The 16,407-nt window shown below is 43.2% G+C and overlaps 1 protein-coding gene and 1 gene segment (V, D, J or C); one reads left to right on the top strand and one right to left on the bottom strand.

Annotated features, from left to right (window-relative positions):
- Positions 1 to 16,407, bottom strand: part of LOC104391194 — a gene marked incomplete at its 3' end in the record, with an annotated part of 25,881 nt that overhangs the window by 4,080 nt on the left and 5,394 nt on the right. Inside the window, 2 exon segments of the C gene segment in view lie at positions 371 to 408; positions 12,751 to 12,769. Coding sequence covers positions 371 to 408; positions 12,751 to 12,769 — 57 coding nt within the window.
- Positions 14,551 to 16,407, top strand: part of LOC104391173 (trypsin I-P1-like) — a 2,929-nt gene continuing 1,072 nt past the window's right edge. The window contains exons 1-3 of the mRNA XM_010000407.1: positions 14,551 to 14,590; positions 15,186 to 15,354; positions 15,962 to 16,215. Coding sequence (XP_009998709.1) covers positions 14,551 to 14,590; positions 15,186 to 15,354; positions 15,962 to 16,215 — 463 coding nt within the window. The remainder of the gene's footprint in view (positions 14,591 to 15,185; positions 15,355 to 15,961; positions 16,216 to 16,407) is intronic.

Below are 16,407 nucleotides of genomic sequence, written 5' to 3' on the forward strand. Positions count from 1 at the left end.
TTTGAAACGTTGCTTTTGATTGTTACATAGATGAACTGCAAAACCTTGCAGAGCAAAAAAAGGATCTTTCATTCCCAACCTCTACAAAGTTTTGGAAAACGGGAGGAAACAGAGTAATTTCTTCCTCTCTCCCTTCATGAAATTCTCAGTAAGGGAAGACAGAGGCAACAGGTGCAAGGATGTAAAAATTCATGCCTGCAAATGTACACTTCCATATTAGCATATCTAGTTTTATATAAGCAATTAATAAAGCATTAATTCTGTCCTTGCAGCTGTATGAAAGATCATAATTATTCAACTACTAATTAAAAATACTCTTGCCCCCTAAACCAGTATTACATATATCACAGAGATCTCCTTTCTGTCTTACCTAAGACTGTGAGTTTTGTCCCACTGCCGAAGTACAATCTTTCATTATTCACGCTGTTTTGCAGCTGCAGGAAAACCTCTCCTCTACTCTCAGTCCTCTGAGCCAAATCTGTAGACTAACCCTCCCCTCATGGGGTACCAGCAAAGGAAGAAATACAAAGTACATACTTTATGGTCCCCTAACAAAAAAAGAAAGGTCTGTAAGGGAACACCGCCACATCTGTCTGTCTAGTCAGGTGAGATCAATCTCAGAAATACCTCTTCCAGAGTCCTTTTGCTTCAGGTTTAGGTTAATCAGGTGAGGTTTTCACAATTTCTTTTGCGGACATGTATCTATTTATCTAGGTGTGCTATTAGGAAATATTTCCTCTATGCAGAAAGTAATTTTCTTTGTTTATTTTCAGCTAAACAACCTCATTTCCCTAATTTCTTAATTTCCTTTCAACATCATGGCTATTCTTCTCTGGTACAATAAACATGTTTCTTTTACTTACAAAATAACTTGCAGTATGTAACACAGGGCCCTGGTCTGTTCTCCTCGTTGTTGAAGTTTCTAAACATCCCTTCCTTTCTCCTTTCTGGGAGGCCAGTCTCTGCTTTCTAATTATCTCTGTTCTGTTAGCTATGATTATTAGAGTTAGTCCAAAGTAGACTGGGTTTCTAGCACATCAGAAAAACACCAGTTTAATAATCAAAGGGATAAAAAAGTAGAAGTGAAGTTCTCTGAGAAGACCTAGGATTTGAAGTGGTTTAAAAGAGAAAATAAAAATTTCTTACCTATTACTGTAAGTTTTGTGCCATCGCCGAAAGACAGAGCATTGGTCACGGTGACAAAGTGTTGTACCATAAGCTAAGAAAAGGAATGCACTGCAGTTGACTTTAGTAAGCTGAAAACTTACAGAATATTTACTATATCTAGAATCCAAAAGATCCCACAATCTCTGTCTAAAAGGCTCTGGCAGAAAAACAGCTTGAAATCTCATTGTATAATTCGTAGCACTTATAATTTCCCAGAGTTTTTTGATACTTATTTTTATTGTCTACATTTCACCTCAAGTTGTTTTACAAATTTTCCATAATCACCAGGTTATGTCATTCATATTACCTGCTATTCTTGCTTTACAGTTGTAGAAACCATGCAGATGTACTGAAGTGAGAGAAGCTGTCATTATCTAGAAAAGTAAATCCTCTACACCTAGACTTTCCTTCTTTTTAGTCTTGTACTCTAAGCATTGTGAAGCCATCCTTTCTGTAACTTGTGGAGTTAATAATAAAATTCTTGCTTTGTGGTTGTCACAGTTGCATGCCTTTTCATGTAGGTGGTTCACCTTTCTGGCATTGAATTGAAACAAATCCATTTGTTTTCCCTTCAATGGCAGGCAAGTCGTCCTGAATAGCCTTTCAGGATTCCATTGAATTTGCTAATAGTTAAGAGTAATCCAAATAAGGAGAGTCTAGAAGAGGCAGTTGGCTGATGTCAGACAGAGTCTTTATATCCATTAGAAAGAATGGCAGGGAGAATGTGGAGAATTACTAGAGAAAGCCTTTGGGCTCACAGGCATGAGTCAGTCAGTGGATGCTGGAGGCTTATTTAAGGGAAAAAACTCCAGTACATTTTACATAGCACCTCTGAGAGATGCCTGCTAAGTGCCAGAATACTTTTTCTAACACTTTTATCTCATCAATAAAGAACAAGTTTGTGGCCTATTGCAAACATTATTGCATCAGAAAAAAATACTAATTCTCTGCTTCAAATACTGTAATAGGTTTAAGGTGCACCTGCAGTCAATCTAGCTTGCTGAAAATTTTTTCAATGTTTCAAAATCTCCTGGCTTGTTTTCCATAGAGGGCAGGCTCAGTTCTCAGGTGATGAAGACTTAGCATACTGGGTCCATCAAGAAAAACCAAGACAGAACATGCTCATTATGCTGCAGAATTCTAGGTAGCTGTCTTAACACACTCTCCCACGAGGCTTAAGCATACAGGGTTTTTGTAAAGGCCTCCCATGGAACGTATCACTGTGGATCCCCTGTCCCCACAATGATACAACTTAGTACAAAAACAAAACCACCTATGGCTCCATCCTCTTATTTTTGTCACCCCATTGCCATGAAAGATTGCTGCAGGAACCACAGGCCACATCCTTCCTTTTCCTGTGCTGTTTCTGTGAGATAGCTTGATTACTTCATAGTGTATCCATTATCCCTGAATTCATATTTATATCCCAACATTTTTTTTCCTATTAACCAAACAAAAAAGAAGTAATATTTTTTTCCTTTATCAGCCAATTTTAAATGCAGTTATTTTTTTACTTGGTAACTTCATTACAGTGTTCATTCTGCTTGCCTGGCCTGATTGTGAATATCCTCTCTGGTCTGTGTGCCACTTGTCACAGTTGTTCTGAAAGGGAGGGAAGTAGGATGCTGAGCTCTTGTTTATCTCTGACTGCTCTGCTACAGGAAGCAGAACTACAAAGTTGCCCCAGGTGCCTGTGACCCTGACTATGGCAATTCTTCCCCTAGGAGTAAGCATGTGCCTTCATTTTGGAGACTGTGAAGAGGGTGGAGGCTGGCCATGATAGGTAACAGGATACTTCTAGTAACTAAATGGAGACACAAGAAGGAAAGATCTGTGCCAGTGAGACTATGTGTGCCAGCACACACTGAGGCTATACGGGGAAAGACAGGCTTGTGAACAAACCAGTTTAGGTTTGGGGCATACAGAGCCTGACCTAGTCTTCTCACATAAAAAACCAAAAACATCATCTGCAACGTGACCAAGTACTTACAGTAAACATGTTCATATTGCTCTTTAATGGTTTCACTTCCTGATTAAAGAAAAGGCTGAAAGTACAGGGCACAATATTTTGAAACAAGGCAATTCTAGGAAAATTTCAAGGATTTTTTTGTTGTTGTTGTTTTGTTTTGTTGGGGGTTTTTTTTCGTAAATCGCAGAAGAACCCATAATTTCTGATACAGCCTGTTCAACTGGGAGCAGCTGTTAGCGACCCAGGAAAGAAAATGAGCAACAGACTAAGCTGAAACATTTAGGACCAAGACATAGGACTTCAGAAGACAAGGTATTACACAGCATTTCTAGGTGTATTTCTGCAACAGCAAAATTTTATGCTTAAGTCACTAATTCTGGGAGTTACTGCAGACATCTCTGTGTGTTTAGATTGAATTATTTTCAAAAATACATTTGGGATTTTTTTTTGTCTGGCTCTGCCCAAACAGTACCACTAATAGTGAGATATTGTTTTTCTTCCTTGAACATAGCCTGCCTCTGATCTCAGCACTGTGTATTGAGGATCTAAAAAACATTCTACTAACATTTCTTTAGTATTATTCTTTCTCTTGCTCCATTAGTGCCCTTACTGTCACTAGCGGAGTCTCTCTCTCATATGATGTCTTTAAGACCAAGAAAATTCCTTGTGTATTCATTTTGAGTGTTTCTATGCGGTGCTGACATCACCCCAGGGCATGTTCATAAGGCAACTTCCAAGACATGCCAGTAGAGACCAGTCTTGTCCCATTTTAATGTTAATCTGTAACTTGTCAAAAAGAAAGGCCTTGTAGGCCATGAATTCAAACCAGTAAGAAGGAGAGAAGAGAGCAAAGATGGTACATTGATCTTCTATGTTTCTCATAGGAGGCTTCATGGACTAAACTGTGTAAAATTTCAGACCAGAGAGAGGTGAGAATATGCAAGCAAGAGATTTTTAGGTACATCTTTTCTAACATTAATATCATTTTAGTGGGGGAATTTCACAGGAAAGTAACAATCGTATACTTATATAGTCAGCCAGAACTATAGAGACACTTTGAGTTTTAGAGATTTTTGGTGGGACACTGGGAAGTTCTTTTCATAAAGATTCAGTACCTTTGACCATTAACATCTAAAATTAAGCAAAAGACACTTCTTAGGGCATCTCTCTGTACTGAAAAGGTAAGATAGTGGAAGGAGAGGATGTGTAAAATTACATCCTGTGGTTGGTTGACCTTGGCTGGATGCCAGGTGCCCACCAATCCCTTCTATTACTCCCCCTCCTCATCAGGACAGACAGGGGAGAAAATAAGATGAGAAAGAACTTGTAGGTCTAAATAAAAGCATTTTAATAAATAAATAATTGTTTAAAAAAACACAGTAGGCCACATGCAGAAGCAAAGGAAAACAAGATTTCTTTTTTTACTTTGCATCAGCAGGTAATGTTCAGCTACTTCCTAGAAAGTAAAGCCTCAGTACATATAGCAGTTGCTCCAGAAGACAATCACCTTAATAACAAATGCTCCCTCTCCTCCTCCTTTTCCTTAGGTTTTTATTAATAAGCCATCATATGGTGTGGAATAACCCCTTGGTAAGACTGGGTCAGATGCTCTGGCTAAGAAAACTGTAAGTCAGAGATTAAATAGGGACCTGTGACTGCAGAACTTCAAGATGGTAATGACCACTATCTGTCTTTTTCTACTATCGCCTGGGAATTGCACAGCTGTGACCAGTCAACAGCCAACTCATTAATCTGCTGAACACTGAAGGCTACTGATAAGTAAATTTTCACAGGGCCTTAAAATTGCATTTTCCACTCTAAAAATCTTCAAGAGTTCAGAATTACTCTGTTAAGAGAGAGCAAAGATGGTACATTGATCTTCTATGTTTCTCATAGGAGGCTTCATGGACTAAACTGTGTAAAATTTCAGACCAGAGAGAGGTGAGAATATGCAAGCAAGAGATTTTTAGGTACATCTTTTCTAACATTAATATCATTTTAGTGGGGGAATTTCACAGGAAAGTAACAATCGTATACTTATATAGTCAGCCAGAACTATAGAGACACTTTGAGTTTTAGAGATTTTTGGTGGGACACTGGGAAGTTCTTTTCATAAAGATTCAGTACCTTTGACCATTAACATCTAAAATTAAGCAAAAGACACTTCTTAGGGCATCTCTCTGTACTGAAAAGGTAAGATAGTGGAAGGAGAGGATGTGTAAAATTACATCCTGTGGTTGGTTGACCTTGGCTGGATGCCAGGTGCCCACCAATCCCTTCTATTACTCCCCCTCCTCATCAGGACAGACAGGGGAGAAAATAAGATGAGAAAGAACTTGTAGGTCTAAATAAAAGCATTTTAATAAATAAATAATTGTTTAAAAAAACACAGTAGGCCACATGCAGAAGCAAAGGAAAACAAGATTTCTTTTTTTACTTTGCATCAGCAGGCAATGTTCAGCTACTTCCTAGAAAGTAAAGCCTCAGTACATATAGCAGTTGCTCCAGAAGACAATCACCTTAATAACAAATGCTCCCTCTCCTCCTCCTTTTCCTTAGGTTTTTATTAATAAGCCATCATATGGTGTGGAATAACCCCTTGGTAAGACTGGGTCAGATGCTCTGGCTAAGAAAACTGTAAGTCAGAGATTAAATAGGGACCTGTGACTGCAGAACTTCAAGATGGTAATGACCACTATCTGTCTTTTTCTACTATCGCCTGGGAATTGCACAGCTGTGACCAGTCAACAGCCAACTCATTAATCTGCTGAACACTGAAGGCTACTGATAAGTAAATTTTCACAGGGCCTTAAAATTGCATTTTCCACTCTAAAAATCTTCAAGAGTTCAGAATTACTCTGTTAAGTTTCCAAAGCTGGTAAAGCAGGTTTTCAGAATTTATGCAAGAGGTCTGAGCTAGGACTGTAACATAATAATTTTCAGGAACTGGAACACACAAAAAATACATTAAAAACAAACACACAAATGAACAAAAACACACTCAGAGGTCACTCCCAAAGATTAGAAGCTGAAGTGGAACTCGGTGTGTCTCTGCTACGTGAGAGACAATACTTTCCCAGTGCTTCCCTGTGGGTTGTCTGTAGCATGATATGAACAGTGAGTTCATAGACCTGAGTGAGTTCTGAGGAGCACGAGTGCTCCCTCAGAGCAAGAAGTGGTGTGTTACACTCTTTGCTGAGCAGCTCCTGGAGTCAGAAGAATATTAGCTACCAGGGTGTGCAAAGAGTGGTGTGTGAAGCTAAGTCTTTAAAAAATGGCTTTGGAGGACTGGGGTAAGTCTAGGATGCAACTAGATTTAGCCTTTTCAGAGCCTCCACTGTGTCCAGGGTTAAACTACAATGAACACGAATTTCTGCCGTACATCCAGATTTCCCTAACCAAGAAGAGTTTAGCTTCTTTTAGAGTAAAGCCTGAAAGCAAAGTAACATTTATGTAGCATGGCCTATCAGAAGACCAGCATCCTGGCACGAAATCAAATTATTCATCCTGGCAAAAGTGATTAATCCTAGCAATTTTGGTGAAAAGGAGTTTGGGCATCTTTTAGAGGACATGCTCCCAGCGGATTACCACTCCTTGCTCCCACCAGCTATTGTCATCACCTTCCACTGGTTTTTTTTGTTGTAATCAAATAGTATGTTTTGCTTCAGCGTATCCATCTTTGCCACATCAGTGAGCAGCACAGTACATTTGCTGCCTGCAAGAGTTATGTGCTTGATATGCTATGTCCTCCAAACGAGCACGTGGGACAAAAAATCAGTCTGTGCTCAGTGGTGTGCAGGCTGTCAAAGACACAAAATACACAAAGTATACACAAGTATACAAAATAGACAAGTATATAGCCATACTTTCTTAAAGATACCTTCTGGTCTTTTACATGCTGTTTCCCTTTTTATTTTTTAAGAAAAAGTAAGTCCTAGGTTATGTGAAGAAAACAGGAGCACAAACAGGCAATGGCAGGTGGCAGAATTCTAATCATACCTGGCACTCACTTTTCCCATACCCATCACAAAAGAGCAATTAGTTCCTCAAAGGCTCACCTCTGCAAGCGATGAAGACAGAGGCAAAATGGGAGCAAATTTCTGCCTTCAGTTGTACCTCACAAGGGAAGCACCAGGTGACAGCAGCTTTTTGTAGTTTCTTTTCTCTGCCCATGGGGTTTTGCTGCGAATAGATGCCTTGGTCCACCTCAGAAGTGGATGTATTTCAGGGGGAAGGAAGAGAGGTATCCTGCAATTAAGTGGTGTGTGGAACATGTGAATAAAAGTGCAGCAAGGCACACTGTTCCTTGTAAAGCTGTCAAGGGGCTGGCCCTTCCACGCTGGAAGATATGCCTGGTCCCCTGGGTATGCCTCCTTCCACCTGTACTGGTGCCATCCTCCTATAATCAGAGCCTGGGCTCTCCTCTCACACATTTGAGCATCCTGTCCAGTGTATCCTCAGATGGCAACTGTAACAAGAATGGAAACACATGGGTCACTTCAGACCCTAGAACAATGCTGAGGAAAGAGCAATGGAGGGGCAAATGTTTGTCTTCTGGTGCTGGCATCACAGCAGCTCCTTAGGTAAAATGAGCTTTTCCCTAGGTGCCTGGGAATAGACACAGAGAGGTGAAGTTTAAACTGGAGGCAGAGGTGACTGTCTCACACAAATATCTAAGTAGCAGGATTTGGGTTTTCAGGAAGACTCATCCAAGGAGTCAGCCAAATTTCCTTCAGAATGCTGGCAGCATGTCCAGTTCTGGGCTCCCCAGTTCAAGAGGGACAGGGATCTATGTGAGAGAGGCCACCGGAGGGCTATGAGGGTGTTTAAGGGACTGGAACACTTGTCCTATGAGGAAAGGCTGAGGGACCTGGGACTTTTCAGTCTAGAGAGGAGAAGACTGAGGGGGAATCTAATTGATGTCTATAAATACATGAGGGCTGGATGTCAAGAAGGCAGGGACAATCTCTTTTCACTTGTGTCCTGTGACAGGACAAGGGACAATGGATTCAAACTCGAGCACAGGAAGTTCCATGTCAACATGAGAAAGAACTTCTTTTCTGTGTGTTACAGAGCCCTGGAACAGGCTGCCCAGAGAGGATGTGCAATCTCCTCTGGAGACTTTCAGGACCTGTCTGGATTTCTTTCTGAGTGCTCTGCCTTAGTTTTTTGGGGTTTTTTTTGGTCCTGCTCTGGCAGGGGGCTTGGCCTCGATGATCTTCAGAGGTCCCTTCCAACCCCTAATATTTTGTGATTCTGTAGCAGCAAAGGTAATGATGGCTTCAGAGGCAATGTGGTCAGCAGTGGTGGAATCCCTGTGGACATGAGGTCCAATACCCTTGGCTTAAGGAGAAATGCAGCCCCCTCAAAAAAAAAAAAAAAAAGGGCCACAATAATTTTCAGGAAGGGCAGGGCTACAATGGAACTGCTGGATAAGACTTCCATAGGTGGGGGCAGATGTCACAGCTCCACAGCAGTGAGGAAGCTGAGCAGAAAATATGCCAAAAGATATATAAAACTGTTTTAAGAGAGGTATCAGGGCAGAGGTTTATGGGAAAATTTGAACTCTCTGGGGAAAGGTGAAGACCCTCCATGCCCTAGAGTAATCAATGAGTATGAGGTAGGTCCATTCAGTGCAATGGCATTGCTGGGAGCAGGGGAATGCAGATCTTCTACATCTGGTTTTGTATTTTCTGGAGATTTTAATTCTCCTTCTCCAACCTTATACTCATTCCCCAGCAAACTGTCAGTAGCTTTGACGGAAACATTGCAGGATCTGGCAGTTTCCATGGCGGTAGCATAAGTTGAAATGGAGTTTCTTCTTGGCTTAATATTAGCCAGGATCGGGACATTAACACAAACAGAATGAAGCCCAGGGAGCCAGGGCGAGGCATCTGATTTTTGCTTTCTGCTCCTTGCTCCATCACTCAGAACACCTCAGGACTTGTGTCTCTTGAGTTGATCTTGACTGTTCTTTGGACACCTTGAACTCCAGTGATCCACCTTAGCTCCCTCCACTCTCTCTGGAGAGTGTCTTCAACTACTCCAAAGCCCTTCCCTCTATCCTTGCCTCTGCATCTCACTCTTCCCCTCTCTCTCCTACTTTCCCAGTGTCTTTTTCATCCAAAACAGATGCTGTTTCTTAGGTGCCACATCCTTCCTTGGCCACACTCCTCTCTAGAGGCCTCTCATCTGTGCTTTGGACAAGGAGGAAAGAGGAGGGCAGGAAAAAATTATCTATTAAGGCAACTGGAGAATTTCCTGGACCTAAAGAAATTTTGCTCAAAGGCTGGAGAAGGAAATGTGCATTGCAATCTGTTGCTCTCTGAATTAGATTTGAAGATTTATCCAATACAGGATATTGGATAAAAGAAGGAAGGCAGGAGGGTGGTCTACCTGGGGATCCTTTCTGAGAGATTCTAGTGCCTGAATGCAAGAGGAGTCATCTGGAAAGACATGCTCCAAGGAGAGTTTACTTTGCTTTGGAAAGCTAGGTATTTTACTCTCTGAACAAGCCCCTTCCAGAACCAGGAAACATTAGGGCAAATGTTCCCATCATTTAAGTCTTATCCCCACTTCCCATTTCAGATTGAATAAGAAGGACACAGCAGTAGTCAGATATACCCACTTTTTAACACACACACATCTTTGTAAGGGCAGGTCTGACCCGGCCCCTTCCGTTGTGCTCAAAAGAGGCCAAGCTGCCGGCAGGACCCCATGTATGCTCTCTAGAAAATGAAGGTGGGTAATTAAAAAATTACTTTGGGTAATTATCCAGACTGTCTTGAAGGACTTTGGTAGCCCTGACTATTCTTGTCTGGGTCATGGGATACACTCTGGCAGATGGCTGAGAGTCCAGAGTGTTCTGTACTTCTCTTTGGTCTCTCACTGGGATATTTTAGCAGGGAACTGCCTAAAACCAAATAGTTCCTGGGGACAAGGGAGGTCAGATGGAGTGTTTTTTAACCTCACAGCCCTCAATCAATTTTTCTTCCACGAGTTTTTTTTTGAGGCCATATTAACCTTTTGCTTTGGCAAAAAAACCCTCAGAAGAGGGTTCACAGCTTTCCTAAAAGAGGAGGAATTGTCCTTCACTTGCTTTGAACCTACCAAGCCCCCTAGCTTTGTTTGCTGCCCTTAATTCTTGTACAGGAAGAGACAGCAAGCAATCCACCCTTCTCCAGTTTCCCCATGCCATTCACAATTTTACACACCCCTGTCATGTCTTACCTCCTCCATCTCTTTAGGAGACTGAGATTCCAAACCTTTGATATGGCTGAAAATAGAAGACACTGAAGAAAAGTGCAGACAGAGAGGACAAGGCGAGAGGCTAGGACAGGGTCCTAGAAAGGGCCCTCAGCCTCTCAACTAGAGATGTGCTGGGTACACAGCAGCAGACTGGAAGTTTTAGAGAGTTGAGCCAAGGGTTCCTGGGGTAGTAGAAGTCAACAGGGAAGTACTGGAGAAATACCACAAAGGAATTACAGCCAGTAAGTCAGCTTGATCAGGAGCCCAACTAAAATACCTCTATGCAAACATGTAGTATGGGGAATAAACAAGAAGAGCTAAGAGACATGCATGTGCTTCCAGTGCTAGAATCTTATTGACATAATAGAGACCTGGTGGGATGACTCCTAGGACTGGTGTTTTGGAATGGAAGGTTTAGGAAGGATAAGCGGGGTGGATGAGAACCTGATGTCACCCTCTATGTCAGTGACCAGCAGTGTGCAGGGAGTTCTGCCTAAGGGTGGTTGAACAGGTGACTGAGAGCTTAAGGGTCAGGATTAAAGGAGTACAGAGCAACTATTGAAGCAGCCAGAGATCAGATTAGAAAAGCTAAAGCCCTCATAGAATTAAATCTGACCAGGGACATCAAGGGCAAAATGAAAAGCTTCTATAGGTATGTTGGAAGGAAGACTAAGGACAATGTGGGGCCTCTCTGGAAAGAATACTAAGACCTGATTACCTGAGATACAGACAAGGCTGAGGTACTCAATGACTATTTTGCCTCAGTCTTCACCAGCAAACTGCCCAAGTCACAGAAGGAAAAAGACAGGGGCTGGGACAATGAAGAGCTGCCCTCTGTAGGGGTAGATCAGGCTCGAGACCATGTATGGAGCCTGAAGATGCACAAGTCCATGGGACCTGATGAGATGCATCCCTGGGTCCTGAGGAAACTGTCAAATGATGTTGCAAAGCCACTATCCATTAGATTTGAGAAACTGTGGCCATCCAGTGAAGTTCCCACTGACTGGAAAAGGGGAAGCAGAACTCCTGTTTTAAGAAGGGAAGAAAAGAAGATGTGGGGAACTACGGGCCAGTCAGTCTCACCTCTGTGCCCAGCAAGATCATGGAGCAGATCCTCCCAGAAACTATGCTAGGCACATGGATTATAAGGAGGTGATTTGCATCAATCAACATGGCTTCAATAAGGGCAAATATATGCCTGCCCAATTTTGGTGGCCCTCTATGAGGAGGTTATAGTGCTAGCAGGTAAGGGAAGAGCCACATGACAACCTTGTATCTAAATTGGAGAGACGTGGGCTTGATGAATGGACCACTCATGGACAGATGGTTGCACTCAGAGAGTTGCAGTCAATGTGTCACTGCCCAACTGGGGATCAGCAATGAGTGGTGCTCCTTGGCCGTTAGTGTTGGGACCGGTGCTGTTAAACATCTTTGTCAGTGACGTGGTGACGTCTTTGTCAGCTGTGTGGTGCAGTTGACATAGTGGAGGGAAGGAATGCCACCCAAAGGGAACTTGACAGGCATGACAGGTGGACCCATGAGGAGAAAGACTTGGGGGTGTTGGTTGATGAGAAGCCAAATATGAGCTGGCAATGTGCACTTGCAGCCAACAAAGCCAACCTTATCTTGGGCTGCATCAAAAGAAGTGGGACCTGCATGTTGAGGGAGGCAATACTCCACACTTGCGAGGCCCCGCTTGGAGTGCTGTGTCCACTTCCAGGGCCCCCAGCATATGAAGGACATGGAGCTGATGGCAAGAGTGCAGAAGAGGGCCATGACAATGGTCAGAGGGCTGGAACAGCTCCCCTAGGAAGAAAGGCTGGGAGCGTTGGGGTTGTTCAGCCTGGAGAAGAGAAGGCTCTGGAGGAACCTAAATGCAGACTTGCAAACCATTACCCATTGCGAGGGTAATGGTTTAAAGCTGAAAGAGGGTAGATTGAGATTGGACATTGGAAAGAAATTCTTTACTGCAACAGCTTGCCCAGGGAGGTTATGGATGCCCCCCCTCCCTAGAAGCATTCGAGGCCAGGTTGCTTTGAGCAACTGGGTCTAGTGGAAGGTGTCCTTGCCCATGGCAGAGGGTTTGCAACTAGATGACCTTTAAGGCCTCTTCCAACCCAAACCATTCTATGATTCTATGGAACCCCTCTGCTTTAATGCTCCTGAGAAGCTTAATCTCTGCCAGCTCATGGTCTCACCAGGTTTTCCTTTCCCAGGATCTTGCATCAGCCAGTACAAATGTATTTAGCTTATCTGAGCCCAGTGATGACACAGCTGACCAAAAGACTTGAACTAGGAACATGTACTCCTGGAAATGCAAGCTGCCATTTGCTCATATCTAGCACAGCTGTGCTCCATTCAACAACCCTCCTCCCTCCTGTGGCCCTGGAGCCACCAGCGTTCTGCTGCAGCATCACTGCATTACAGGAGAGATTACTTGCAGCTGCAGAAGTAGCTCCAGGAGCGTATTTTTTGAAAGACCCACAGACAAGCCTTGCAGTGGGTCTCTGGAATGTTGAACAGCATTTAGCAGATGAGGGTATTTGCTTTCCAGGAAGGGAGGGATTTGTCATCCTCAAGAAAGGAAGGAGGGGCAGGAAGAGCTGTTCCAGTTTCAACCTGAATGCACAGGAGTTTCTTCATCCTTCACAGTTTTCACAGAAAGGCCTGAAGGGCTGTTCTGAAGCAGTCTTTCTGCTGGATGATCTCAGCATCACAACCACCCTGTTTGACTTCACGTGAGATCAGTTTGCTCCATGAGTTGCTGTGCTGGCATGCACGCTGGAGTTCTGGGATTCACAGGAGCCTCTAAAAGGGGCCCCTGAGAGGCAAACAGGAGAATGGGAGGGCCTTAGGTTCCCTGGGTGTCAGCCATCAAGGACTTAGGAACACAAGAACCGCAGGAACTATGACCCAGGACTTTTGCTGACAGCTCTGGCTGTAGCCTGGGAAGAGGTCAGGAGAAGCAAGTAGCATAGAGAGTCTCAGAGAGACCCTTTCCTACAAGGCAGTTACCAGCCAGCCCTATGTTTACAGTCATTTGAGGTTACCCCATGTCTTCCAGGAGCTAATGTGATGACCATGGTAGCTCCTTGGAAAATGATTATTCATGCAACACATTAAACTTCAGCAAACTCAGCATCATGACAAAAGTTATCACTCTTTCAGAGAAGGATTTCAGAAGATCTCACTGCTTGTGTTCACAGTATTTTTGTTTATACAGATTGCATCCATAAGCATCAATGTTATGCTGAAAGTCTTCTGTGAAAAAAAACTAGTGTTTATAGACCTTTCCAAAGCTTAATAAAAAGCGTGGCTCAGTACTTAGGCTGATACGATCAGATTGGGAGAGAGAAATCAGGGGGGAGAGAGATCTTTCAAAGAGATGTGGAACACATTCCCACATTTGAACCACTGAACTTGGGAGGTTGCGGAGGCAGAGAATAGGTTTTCTTACTCACTTATTGAAATTAATTTTGAATAATTTCATTTGGGAAAACACTGTGTTCTGTATGATAATGCACACACACACACACCTTACTCAAGGAAAATAATTTTTGAAAAAACCGTGACAAACTTAACACTGAGCTTCTTTATTTTTCTGGTTTTAGGGATTTGGGGGTTTTGGAGAAGGGATTTGGTGTTTTTTTGTGGAGGCAGGGTTTGTTGTTGGTTGATTTGTTGTTGGTTGTTTGCCTCTTTTTTATTATTTCTTTTTTCTTCAGAATAAACGTGCAGCATCTTACTGTCCATTAGCTAGAACATCCAGCTTCCAGTAAAAATCCCATTTTTAAGAATGACACTGTCAACACAGAGGAGACTCAGAAGAGTTGGAGGATTGCTGTGAACAGGTACTGCATGTAAGAATGAGGCAGACAAACAACTTCACATCTTCCAAAGCGCAAAGGTATTTTTAAATTGAAGGCTGCCCTCTGAAATAATTTAAAATAGCTCTCTATCTTAGGAAAGGTTTATGGTTAACTGATATGTTATTTGCACTTTCTCCCAGTGCCTGTTAATGCCCACGTTTGGATCTTCAGATTTTCCACTGTGTACTTTTTGTCGGAATAAAACCTTGGACTAGAGATAAGGCGATTTCAAAAAATGTATTTCTAGCAGCTCACACTTCCATTCCACCAGTCTGGGCTCGAGGCTGTGTCAAGACCATGAAGTACATACTCTTTCTCGCCTTTGTTGGTGTGGCTGGTGAGTATATTTTTTTACTTTTTGCTGATGTCGTTTATGAGGAAGATAATTTTCTGAGCAACTTTGCAAAGTAGTCTGTTCAGGGAAAGTGAAGTCCAGTTTCAACCTGTAGAACTTTTAAGGGAGAGCACTGCAGCTTCTTTTGGCTGCTGTCTCTTTGTTTCACTTAATGTGGCTCTTGACTGAGGAATAATGAAACGCGTACATAGCTTCAAAAAACACTGTCTCTCTCTAAGGACTATGATGGTGCAAGATAACACCTCTGAAGGATAACTCACAATAGTTACCTCAGAAAGATAACTCAGGAGGTCCTAAAGATGCTGTCAGTTTTTTGAGTAAGGGCAGGTGCTCCATGGAAATGCCACCGCAGACTTGCTTTTTACTTGCGCTCAGTCCACTGTTGGCTGCTACTGCAGACAGGATTCTGGGACAGACCCACCTTTGGAGCAGCAAATTAACATCCATTAGACTTGCCCAGTGCTGCTACCATGAGATTATGCAGAAGAACAGCCTACAAGTGAGAGGCTTCAGTCAGTCACAGGGGAACAAGACGCCTTATGCCAGGTGTTGACATATGCCACTTCTTGTCTCCCAGTTGCCTTCCCCATCAACAGTGATGATGATGACGACAAGATCGTGGGAGGCTACACCTGTGCAGCGAACTCTGTCCCCTACCAGGTGTCCCTGAATGCTGGCTATCACTTCTGTGGAGGTTCCCTCATCAACAGTCAGTGGGTCGTGTCGGCTGCTCACTGCTACAAGTCGTGAGTGGAAAAAAACTTATTCTTCTGTAATCTATTTCTTTCTTCCAGTTCACTTCTAGCAGGAATTCTGAGTGGAGACGTTCACCTGTGCAAGCGACTGCATTCTAACAGAAGGCAACCAAGAAATGGGTGACTCATTCAGGAAGCCGGGCTGGGACATCATAAGGGGTTTTCCACTTCTGCAAACGTTTCTGTGAATGTAGAGCACTTTCTGAAACGACAACGTGATGATCTAGCAATGAGTTGCAGGCTGTCCTTCCTTATAGATCACCTTAATCTTGCTACAACTTAGTCACTAGAAGACAAGAAGAGGAGCGAGGTCAGGGTGATAGCAGTCTGCCTCTTTCCAGAATATTTCTGTCAGGCACTGTAGTATATGTAGCTTGTCCCAGCTCAACAAAAGAGACCTGGAGCAATTCACCATTTGTGCTGGTGGTGGGAAAGATCTCAGTGTGGATCCCCAGGACTTAGTGCAGGGCAAGAAAGATGACCTGCATGAAAAGAGCTACTACCATAGCAATGCTGAAGCGAGTGCATACAGTGACAAGGAGGTTTGTCACAGCCTGACGGCAGCAGTAAGTTATATGCCATTCCTTCTCTTTTACAGTCGCATCCAAGTGCAGCTCGGGAAACATAACCTGGCAAAGAAAGAACCAACAGAGCAGTTGATTAGTTCAGCCAAAGTCATCCGCCACTCTGGCTACCGCCCTTCGACACTGGACAATGACATTATGCTCATCAAGCTTGACAAACCAGCCCAGATCAACCGCGCTGTCCAAACCATTCCTCTGCCTACCAGCTGTGTGGCCACAGGCACCACATGCCTGATCTCTGGCTGGGGCAACACACTCAGCAATGGCAGTGAGTACTCATGAGGGCCCGGGGGACACTCACAATTGACTCCCAACAGTACTGGGAAGTGCTGTGGGACAGGAGTAGCTCTGACCTCCACACTTGCCCATGGATTATTTTCTAGGTATCCAAAAAATAAACACGGCTGCAGTGCAGAAGGGGGACCCATGGGTAGAGTCTGTTCCGTCTAAACAGCAGGAA

The sequence above is a fragment of the Chaetura pelagica genome, unplaced genomic scaffold (assembly GCF_000747805.2).
Source record: "Chaetura pelagica isolate M959 unplaced genomic scaffold, ChaPel_1.0 scaffold244, whole genome shotgun sequence".
Lineage (NCBI taxonomy): Eukaryota > Metazoa > Chordata > Aves > Apodiformes > Apodidae > Chaetura > Chaetura pelagica.